An 11,611-nucleotide genomic window follows, 5' to 3' on the forward strand; every position below is an offset into this window, starting at 1 on the left:
CTTAGTAATAAGGCAAAAGAAGTAACAATAATACTTTAAGTATTCGTATACTAAAGGAAATTCAGGAATAATAAATACAATACAATCCACCCATAAACCTGGATCACAGCCTCCCATCAGTGCACTCAGTATCTGAGGGGAGAATGGGCTCCCATTTACAGACACCCGGCAGGGAACCACCTTTGTGCTCAAAGTGACTCACGTCACTGATCTGCCTGCTGTGATTCCATTGGTCCATTCAGGAAAATCTCTACCACTTGAAGTAACTTCTCTGATAACTGCTTGCCTAGTGGTTCTCACCACTCTACAGCTGGGCGGATTTTCTATTTTTGAACCAATATATCATCTATAAGCTTTTAACTTAAAATCACCTTTGAATGATCATTAGAGATCCGAAACAATTCTGAAGAACTTAGGTTGGAAAATGCTAGCCACCTCCAGAGAAAGAACTGAAGGTGTCTGAATACAGAGTGAAACATACTTTTTTAAACTTTCTTTATTCTTTTTTTTTGTCTGTATTTTCTTTTGCAATATGGCTAACAGAAATGTTTTGCAGAACAACACATGATAATCTATATCAAATTGCTTGCCTTCTCAAGAAGTGAGGAGAAAAGGAAGGGAGGGAAAGAATTTGGAAATAAAAAAATTTTTTTTTAAAGCATTTGGGGTTAAGTAACTTGATCAAGGTTACACGGCCAGTTATTTTTTGTGTGGGTGCCCAGTGTCTGAGGCCGGAACCGATCCCAGGTCTCCCAACGCTAGGGCCAGAGCTCTTACTCACTGCGCCACCTGGCCACTCCTCAAAACTTTTTTTAAAAAAGAATGTTCAAAATTTTGATTTACATGTCATTGAGAACAAAATAAAATTTAGAGTGATGCAGTCAAAGCAAAGAAAAAAAGTCAGTCTCAGACCCAGAAAAGAAAAGAAGGAAAGAAAGGTCACTGGAAAAGTATACAAATGAGGCATAAAAGGAAAAATTGATACAGAAGAAGCTAATCAGGGGGAGGGCAGGTAATTCTGGAATAATATCAGGAGTGGGTTAAATAATAACATCAGGAGTGGGTTAAAGAAGAAAATACATATATATATATATATACACACACACATACACAAATACATACATACATATTTATATAGATATCTAGTAAGATATAAAAGTCCTCTAATTTCAGAAAATAAATAAGATGGCAAGGGGTTAAGGTGGGGGGGAGAGAATAAGGGAGGGACTCTAGGAGGGGTAGGTAGACTAAGGAATAGGAGGGCAAGGTAGTGGGTAGAAGTAAAGCAAAGGAATGAGGAGGGATAAGAATAGGGTGAGAAGGTTAGTGAGGAAATATAAGGAGGAAAGTATACAAGTAATTAAAGTTTAGAACGTGAAGGGGGTGAATTTACCCATAAAATGGAAATTGATAGCAGATTAAAATTTTGAATTCAATAATATGTTGCTTTCAGGAAATGCTATAAAAATGGGAGATACCCACAAAGATAAAATAAAAACCAGGAGTAGAGTATATTATGTAAAAAAAGGGGGGGGGCGAGCAATCATGATCTCAGACAGAGTTAAAGCTAAAACAGATTTAATAAAAAAAGAAAAATAGGGAAACTACACTATGTTTCAGCAATATTAATATTGTTTTAGACCATTTTTAGACCATTTAAAATAACCAGACAGTATAAAATATCGGAGAGTATCTCTGCCAAAATAGACATATAAACTATATGAACATAAACATAAAATGCTTTTATACAAATAAAGTGAGATCTAAATAATTGGATAATAAATAAATAAATATTTATTGTTCATGGGTAGGTAAAACCAATATTAAAAAATGACAATTTTACCTAGCTAATCTATTTATTTAATGCCATCCCAAGTAAATTGCAATAAAACTATTTTACTGTGTTAGAAAAAATAATAACAAAGTTCATTTGGAAGAACAAAAGGTCAGGAATTTCAAAGAAATGGGAAAAAAGATGTAAAGGAAACAGATTCAGTAGTATCAGATCTTAAACTATTTTATAAGTTAAGAGCATTTTTGAAGTGTAAAATGGATAATTTTGATAACTTTAAATTAAAGTTTTCTTATATAAATAAACCTATGTAGTCAATAATAGAGGAAATGCAGACAATTAGGGAAAACTTTCATAGACAATCTCTCAGATTAGATGTGATTCCATTGAAATATTGCTGTGGTGTAGGAAATGATGAGCTGCTTAATTCTGAAAAACATGGGAAGACTAGGACCTATGAAGGAAGATGTTATATATCTTCAGAGAAACAGATGACAAGTAGAAATAAATACAGTACAGTATTACATATGTGTATGCTCATAGATATCTATGTGTGTGTGTGTGTGTGTGTGTGTGTGTATCCACAATTAATTGTAGCCTTCTTTGGGGGGAGGGGGAAAAGGACAAAAAAAAAGTTAAGAGTACAGTAGGGAACAAAAGAAAACCTACAATGGAGCACAGAAAAACTGGGCAGTTTTGAAAACAATGTGTAGTATTTATTATAAAAGTTTTCTTGAAATGAAAATGTATTGTTTTATATTGAATCCTTTCTTATGTTCTGCTATGTACATGGCAATGTGTTTTTTTTTACTTTTCTGATTTTCTATTTAAGTGTAAAATAAACTTTAAAAATTTTAAAAAGAAAAATATGGAATTGGCTAGTAGTTTCCTTTAAGCCAGAGGTTCTCAAACTTATTTGGCCTACCACTCCCTTTTCAAAAAAAAAATTACTCATCACCCCCTCACCCTGGAAATCTACTTTTTTTTAACCCAATTTTCTGAAACATTTAAAAATGAAAAATCTGAAAAATTTGCATCATTTCAAAAAATATATAATTTTTAATGACGCATCTTGAACTTAATAATTTACTGTAAATTTGTGAGGTTTTCCTGCATTGAAATTTTAACGATGCATTATTATGTCATGTAACCATATAGTATCATACTGTCAACAAGTCATTATACGCATATATTCCTGCCAAATCATGTTGGACTTCCTAACAATGTGCTACATACTGGCCTACCAACACTTGCTCATTAAGACCTGTTGGCAGACTTGACCACTGATCGGTGACTTTTCTTGGCTTTTATGATCAGAATTAGGCTTAGTTCATTTTCTAGATTGTTGTGGAGAAGGCATATTGAAAGAACTAGGCAAAAATGCTGATTCTCACTCCACCATCTTGTCTCTACCCTGGTCCAACCATTTTGGAAAGCAATCTACAATCAGGCTTTGAAAGTGACTGAAAAGTTCATATCTTTGATCCAGAAATCCCTTTGCTAGGCATATACCTTGACCATTGTGAAAAATAAATTACCAAAGAACCCACAGAGATCATAGCAAAAAAGCTTTATACCAATTGTCAACTCTGAAAAAAAGAATGCCAAAGAACTCAGAGATTATAGGCAAAAAGCCTTCTTTATTCCATTGGAGGAAGAAAACTAGACACACATACTGGGGCCTGGTCTAAGACCAAGGAGATTCAAGTCAGTGAGGCTAATCCTTGATATGTATACAAAGGTAGCAAGATAAATCAAGGAGTGAGGTGTAATAGCAACAATGTGGCAAGGTTACAAAAAAGTCCATTCATAGAAGGGCTTCATGACCTGGAATATAATTCCTGCAGGTGCTTGCCCGAGCTCAGGAACCACCTGCAGCTGGTTTGAGAAAATCCTGTGGTTTAACTGCAGCACAATTCTTCCAGAGGGTGAGTGCAAAGAACTGTTCCTATGCCAATCTCAGGGGACGGCTTACTTGCTGGGCCTTAGGTATGGAAAACAATGTGTGTCCTAACAGAAGAATGAAAGGAGAGGAGTGGTTTTGTCATGGGGGTCGTGACAGCCATCAGTTGACTTCTTCACTGAGCAGTTCTAATCTACAGGTGTTACTGACTTATTCCCATGAAATATTTAAAATATACCTTGAAACTCATATCCCCACTGTTCCCAAACAGAAATTGGATCTAGATTGGTAGGGTCAGTTTTTTTTAGATGATCACTTTTGTCCCTGGGTTGTCCTTTATATAACTGACACAGGAAGTACTCAGGAGATTGCCCCAGTGATGGACCTATTTTCATTTGCTTTAAGCAACTTGTCCCACAGTACCAATGTTTAATTAGTCCCTGAATATTCAGCCCCAATGGTGAACTTAGGAAGGTCCTTGAAATCTGGAATTTTGAAAAAGACCACTTTTTGTTGTGACTAATGGCCCAATTGTATCCCCTTCCACAAGAGGCTTTAGCTCTGGATTCATATAGACCAGGTTCATCCTAGGAGTGGCCTGTATACTAAAAAGGGGGAGAGGAGCGGCTAGGTGGCGCAGTGAATAGAGCACTGGCCCTGGAGTCAGGAGGACCTGAGTTCAAATCCAGCCTCAGACACTTAACACAAAAAAACTATCAGTGTGACCTTGGGCAAGTCACTTAACCCCAATTGCCCTCCAAAAAAAAAAAGAAAGGGGGAAGTCTGGCTTCTATTCCTCTTTCTCATCTATGATGTGGATTAACTTCAGTGAAATCTCTAAAACCAAAGCTCATGTATAGGGTCTCCCCAAAGTTTCATAAGTTCCTTATGAAAAATTTACTCCCTGTACAAATATCAAGACAATGCTTTATTGTCTCCACCAGAGAAAATGCTTTAAAACACGCAAGATTCATAAACCTACATGAGCACAGAAAACATAAATCCTTTCAACAATATTCTCCTGAAGGTAAAGGCATTTAGTGGGACTGCTTAACAGATTTCACATTCACTTTAGACCTACACTATAGAAGCAACTATCCAGATCTCCAGGTCAGTTTTTCATTGTTTAGGCTTTAGTTCTCATCTACAGCACCTTCTGGTGATGATCTTCTTTGAGAAATAGCAATGTTTTGGAAATAAACTCTCATTAGGTGACTGTTATGGAAAACGATTGAACCAAATGATCTTTAAGTCCTCCCAGCACACCCCCACTGTTCTAGATCTATAGTGCTATAAGAAGGGTAGGGGAAGAACACATTTCTTTATAATAATGTATTGTTTAGGACAGTCTTTTACTTTTCACTGGTCCCCATGTTGCAGTTTAAACCCAGGGACGCCAATAACTGTTGTGGTGGGGGCTGTGCCCACCCAAAACTGTTTCAGTTTCATGATGTGTTGTGGTGGAACCATCTCAAAGAATTCAGTCAGACAACCTCTAATCCAAGTATAGGCATTTATTGAGATTGATGCCTCTCATGAAGAGGGCTAAATTCCATAGGGCAAAGATGCAATTACATAACATAAATTTACATACAATAGAGGAATATCATTAATATTAAAAAGGCAGGAGGAGTTTGTTAAGGGATTAGGTAATGGAGGAGGAACCATCTAAGGTTCAGTGGTTAAACATTCTGGTCTTTCTCCCCTCCAACTGACTAGCTATTGTGGTCCTGTCTTGGGCTAGATGGATGATGTGATTGTGATTGAATACAAGAACACACCTGTTTCTGTGGGAAGGGGTCTGGGGTCAGTGACCAGGTAGGTGCGGTAGCTAGGTTCCCATCACATGGACACACCTACTGTTTCTGTGGGAACTAAGAGTTCAGGGACACACCTGTTGTTCCAGTGAGCAGTGAGGCATTGGTGGAGGGGGCTAGGTAGGTGCAGTGGGGCTGCTGTTCACTAGGGCCAGGCCTATAATGAAGTTTGAATATTGGGGCTGGGGCAGCTTTATTAGGATTCCATCACCAGGAAAGCTTGAAGCCCCAAATGTGTCCATTGTAGATCACTCTGGCTTAAGTTTAGAGGACATCAAAATAGCACAAGATATGAGAGTAATAAAAGGAGGCAATTGATCCCTTCTCTATCTAATTGTACTGTACTATTTGTACTTTGAAACCAATAGCTAGAGTACAAAAGCAACCAGTCTCCTTTTTCCTGTCTTCTCTTCCCTTCCTATGATATTTTTTCCCTGTATACCCTAACCCCTAACTTCCTGAGTTTATGAGATCCAGACCTGCTAATAGAAATTTAAAGAGAGAGAGAGAGAGATGAGTTTCATGGTGAGGATGAAAGAGGAAAGGGGGATACAGAACAAAGAAAGCAGAACAGAGAGAACAATTTATGCAATAACAGCATTGTAAAGACAAACAACTTGAAAGCCTTAAGAACTCTGATCAATATAAAGATCAACCACAATTCCAGAAATAAGCAAGGTATCCATCTCCTAACAGAGAGGTAATAGATTCAAGGTGCAGAAGGAGACATATTTTTGGACAGTGCTGGAATTTTGCTTTTTTTTTTTTGGAGGGGGGAATGCAGGGCAATTGGTGTTAAGTGACTTGCCCAAGGTCACAAAGCTAGTAAGTGTTAAGTGTCTGGGGCCGAATTTGAATTCAGGTCCTCCTGACACCAGGGCTGGTGCTCTATTCATTGGCCAGCTAGCCGGCGTTTGCTTTTCTTTGGTACAATGTTTTGTTTTAAGATTTATGATGAGAAGCTGTGTGACCTTGGGCAAGTCACTTAACCCCAACTGCCCTCCCAAAAAAAGGCAAAAGAAAAGATTTATGATGAGAAATACTCCCCATGTCGAGAGACAGAGACAGAGAGAGAGAGAGAGAGAGAGAGAGAGAGAGAGAGAGAGAGAGAGAACTGATGTCTGTGTGCACGGTGATGCATATTTTTTCGCTTTGTTTTTCCTGCTTTTTTTGTGACATGGCTAATATGGAAATGTGTTTTGCATGACTTCACACGTATAATTGATAGCACATTTCTTGCCTTCACAATGGGTGGGGGAGGAGGGAGGGAGATAATTGGAAATTAAAATTTTAATGCTCAAAATAAATAAAAACAAGGTTTGGTTTGGTTTTCCCCAATAGGTAAGGGAGATGGGAGAAATGAAATTTGTGTTCCCTAAAGAAAAAAGTTTAATTTTTAAAAAAAAATTTCTGCTGGAGTTCAAGCTATAGCTAAGAGCTTCGAGAACACTAGGCGGCGCTTCCACACCGCAACTCGTGAATGCTTCAGAGACTGGTCAGGCTTTCCGTGACTAGGATAAACGTTACAACAGCCCCGGAAGGGAATAAGGAGTCCGAGGGAGGTACAAAACTGGGCGGGCTGGACTCGGAAGGTCTAAGGTGGGGTGGAGTGTTTGAGAAAAAGCTGGGGGCAGGAGAGAGAGAGAGAACTCTGCCTTTCTAGGGTTGGGCCTCGTCCCATTGGCCCAAGTGGAGCTCACAGGCGGGACCAGCTCGTCTGTAAATAGAGGCTCCCAGGCAGCCAGAGGTTGCACAACTGCTCCACAGCTGGCTGTTCCTCTCCTCTGCCAAACGTCTGGAAGAGAGCCTTCGTCGTTCGCCGCTGGGCCCCGGGTCATGCTGCCAGCCTGACTAAGAAGAGGAAGCTCCCGGGAGACGAATGAGGAACCACCTCCTCCTGCTGTTCAAGTACAGGGGCTTAGTCCGCAAAGGGAAAAAAAGCAAAAGACGAAAATGGCTAATTTCGTGATCCGCTCCGCCACGCCCGCCGACTGCAGCGATATTCTCCGCCTGATCAAGGTAGCCCCAACCGCCCCTCCGGAGGGTGCTTAGTTTATCGTTTTCTTTTATTTGAGAACTGGAAAGGACTTTAGACGACCAGTGGTCTCCCCTCTCTTCCCCCTCCTTTTTTTAAACATGACAAAAATGAGACCCAGTTTCCTGAGATGGAGTTGGCCTAAGTCACGCAGGAAGAAAGAGAAAGAAGGAAAGAGAGATTTTGTGTCAGATACAGTGCTAAGATCTAGGGTTAGAAATACAAGCAAAAAGTAGTAAGTGACAGAACAGGAATCAAACTTAGAAGGGTCCGTGCTCCTCCAAACCAGCACACTTCCCATTTCCCCCACCTGGCGATTGTCTGTATAGCCGGTACATTGCGCCTCCCACACCAGTAACCAGAAGACAGCTGGATTTCCTACCTCCCTCTTCTGACTGAAATCTAGTGTTTCGATTTTTTCCCCCTTAGTTTTATGTCAGTTGCGTGTGTTTACAGTTGACCCGGAACCTGGCTTCAATCCAGTTCTCCTTTTGACCAGACCTCCCTCCCCCTCCTAGAGCAATCATTGGCCCCGAGCCTGGGGCCTGACGTTGCAGGTGCCAAGGAAATGACCCTTGCCTCTTTGTAGCTGACTCCCTCTTTCTGTGGTAGGTAAAAGTACCCCGGATTCTTACGGTATTTTTTTCTCTTTTCTCCCTTCTCTTTATCTGCTCTTACTAGGAACTAGCTAAATATGAAGAAATGGAAGAACAAGTAGTGCTAACTGAAAAAGGTAACTCATTTGAAATGAGGTTTGTCTAATAGCCTTGGTGGCCTTTCACCATAGCCATTAGGCATTATCTCTGTCCCTGTTGGCTTTTCTTGTAGATCTGCTCGAAGATGGGTTTGGAGAGCACCCTTTCTACCAGTGTCTAGTTGCAGAAGTGCCAAAAGAGCATTGGACACCCGAAGGTAACTAACTTTGGCTCATCAGTACTGTTCTTCCTCTTTCTCCCCACCCCCACCCCAGTAGGTAATCAGAAAGAGACAGGATGTTGATATAATGCCTAGGGTTTGCTTAGAACTGTTGACTAATGCAGAAGGTTGAATGTGTTTTTGGGAAGGTGGCCAGAAATAAGACAATCCCATGTTGAAACTAGAAAAACGAAAAAAGTTGATGTAATGCTGTTCTAAAAATAGGGTGAGTTAAAAGAGGTGTTTGTCAGCAAAATGCCCTACATATTCCCTGGAAAACTGGGTATGATGTCATTTGATGTAATTCCGTTTCATAAAATGGTTCTTCTTGTTTTGACCCTAACATAACCTTTTTCTGTAATCGTGTTGAATCACATTTTTTCTTTAATTTGTCCCAATCTTCAGGTTACAGTCTCTAGCTTCGCCATGTACATGGCCCTTCCGTGTACATGGATGGGCGGGGAGGTAACTAAAAGATCCGTTACTCAATAAAGTAGATGATCATGATAAATGAGGTAAGGCCTAGAGGGACAAGTCCTCTTCCCACACAGTGTAAAACAAAAACAAAACAAAACAAAACAATAACACGGTAGATCAGAAACTCCATTATACTCTCTTCCTGTCTGTGTTTACCAATCAGGGTGAAGTGGCTAAAAAGTTTAATTTTACAACTGCCTCATAAGCCTTTGGGGTTATTGGCAAATTCTAAAAAGAGTTAAGTCAGCTGCTTGGATTTGCTGGCTCCTCTTGTTTACTGGATGGAAACCCTGATTAAAAAGGGGAGCTTTCTGAAGTGGGGGAGTGGGGATGGGGAGGAAGCTGTTCAAGTTAGAAGGTTGTTTGGTTTTTTTTTTTATTGGGATGGTGGGGGTTCTGTGTTCCTCTCCCCCCTACCCCAGAAGTCTGTTCCTTTAAGGTAAAGGGAAGAAATAGGCAACACTTTCACCCATCTGATAGAGGATTAAGGGTGAAGTGCTTGCTGATGGGAGGTACAAGGAACTTACTTAGCACTGTTTATTTTCCTCTTGTGCCTTGAAAAACTGGGGAAAGTAAATTGGAAAACATGTAAATTGGAGAAAAGGTTCTTGAATTAGCTGAAGCTACTGGCATGGTATTCTGACCTCAAGGAAGAAGAGTTCATGAACCCCTTGTACTTAATATTCTGAACTGCCGTGTAAATCCGATTTATATTCGCAAGTGGACATACCAGTAACTCAGTAGGTTGTGAATAATGTCTGTGTTTACATAAAGGTCATAGCAGCTCAGCTCTCTCAAGCATTAAAACTGTCAAAGTTTCTGTGAGGGGTCCAAGAGATTGCAGAGTGGGTCATGCATAGACAAAGCTGTTATTCAGATGTCAGAATTCTTCTCCTGCCTCCAGCTCTAATGTACGCTTCTTGCAAACTCCTGAGAACAGCAGAGTAGCCTAACAATGGACCGTACTGTTCTAGCATAACAACAGCTGATAGCTGCATGCAGAGACTGTCTGATAGCAGCTTAGTTTTCAGATCCATGCATGTAAAATTTTAAAACCTGTAAACATTCTGAGTGTGTGGCTACAGGTGCTATGGACTTTTTTTCCTGGTTTTGTTTTGTTTTTTACTAAAGAAATTCTGTGATCCTCTGTTCCAGGATACAGCATTGTTGGCTTTGCTATGTATTACTTTACATATGACCCATGGATTGGGAAGCTGTTATATCTTGAAGACTTCTTTGTGATGAGTGAGTTCAGAGGTAGGAGGAGATCAAGGGTATATGCCTCAAAAGGTGATTTAGGAGGTATTCCTCCATTCATCCCCCCTTTAAAATGACCGTTAGTTGAACAACTCTCTCCTGATCTTTTCTAGGGTTTGGCATTGGTTCTGAAATTCTGAAGAACCTAAGTCAGGTAAGTCACTTTCTTTGTATTCTTCAGTCTTTAAGGATTCTGAAATTTGAGCAGAGTCCCTGAAATAACTTTCAACAGAGGGTGTTGGGAAGCCAGTTCATTGTTGTTGGGTTTTCATTCTGTTTTGTTTTTGAAACACAATCCCTATAACAGGTTGCAGTCAAATGCCGATGTAGCAGCATGCACTTCTTAGTGGCTGAATGGAATGAGCCATCGATCCAGTTCTACAAGAGAAGAGGGGCTTCTGATCTGTCCAGTGAGGAAGGATGGAGACTTTTCAAGATTGATAAGGAGTTCTTAGTAAAAATGGCAGCAGAGGAGTAAAAAGTGCTAGTGCTAATGCTAGCATTAGTAGTGACAAGTTCCATTCCTGAACCAGTCTACATAGAATAAATTCTCAACTTCTTGCTTTCTATCCTGTTTTGTAGTCAAGTCATAGCATAAGCACTCATTCAAAAGCTTTATTACCAGTGGCGTTGTAGCATGTTTGTTCCTAGGGTCTGGTGCTAAAACATCAGGTCTGCGGGCAGTTTGGAATCAGACTTTTCTGTGAGCATCTTCTCATAAACAAGGTGGTGTCATCTTAAAATGTAAATGAGTAAAAAACTTCATTCTTGTGAGTCATTTAAATGTGTACAATGTACACACTGGTACATAGAGTTTCTGTTTAATTTGTCTTTTTTTTTTTAAAAATAAACTAGTCTTCAATTTAATTGCAGCTTTGTTGTGTGTATGCTTTTTCAATAATTCCTGTGGGTTTTTGTTGGGTTTTTCTTTTCCACAAGAATACAATATTAACCAAGAAGAAGGAAATTAAAGCATACAAATTAGACAAACACCTTTCACATAGCTAAAATGGAAATGAAGTTCATCTAGTACCATTTCCACTTTACACATAATCTAGGTTTTTTTTGTCTAGACCTAATTCCAAGACTTGCCCTTCTGTCCATTATACATATATATATATATGTACATATACATATATATTGTATTAATGCAAATATATACATTAATATTATATTAAAGTTATATTAAACTTTATGAGAACCTAATTTATTTAAGGTGGGTAAACTTCTGTCAGACCAGTCCTTTATGGACAATCTTCTTGGGAGAGGGTATATAGGAACCTAAGAATTTTTTTTTCATTTTTCAAAAGCTTTATAAACTTCTGATTTATATCATTCATTTCAGCGAGATTTTGAGTTACATATTATCTCCCCATTTTTCCCCTATCCACTGCCTCAAAATAGCAGTCCCACAG

General features: G+C 39.3%; 1 protein-coding gene across 1 annotated transcript; it reads left to right on the forward strand.

Annotated features, from left to right (window-relative positions):
• Positions 1-7,223: 7,223 nt before the first annotated feature.
• Positions 7,224-11,068, forward strand: SAT1 (spermidine/spermine N1-acetyltransferase 1). The gene is made up of 6 exons (XM_069065628.1): positions 7,224-7,531; positions 8,229-8,280; positions 8,376-8,459; positions 10,095-10,196; positions 10,310-10,350; positions 10,504-11,068. Exons 1-6 carry the CDS (start codon positions 7,466-7,468, stop codon positions 10,672-10,674), a joined length of 516 nt encoding a protein of 171 aa, XP_068921729.1. The 5' UTR covers positions 7,224-7,465; the 3' UTR covers positions 10,675-11,068.
• Positions 11,069-11,611: the final 543 nt, after the last annotated feature.

Source organism: Petaurus breviceps, unplaced genomic scaffold (genome assembly GCF_028583685.1).
Source record: "Petaurus breviceps papuanus isolate PSGF00001 unplaced genomic scaffold, PetGlider_PUasm1.0 90696, whole genome shotgun sequence".
NCBI lineage: Eukaryota > Metazoa > Chordata > Mammalia > Diprotodontia > Petauridae > Petaurus > Petaurus breviceps.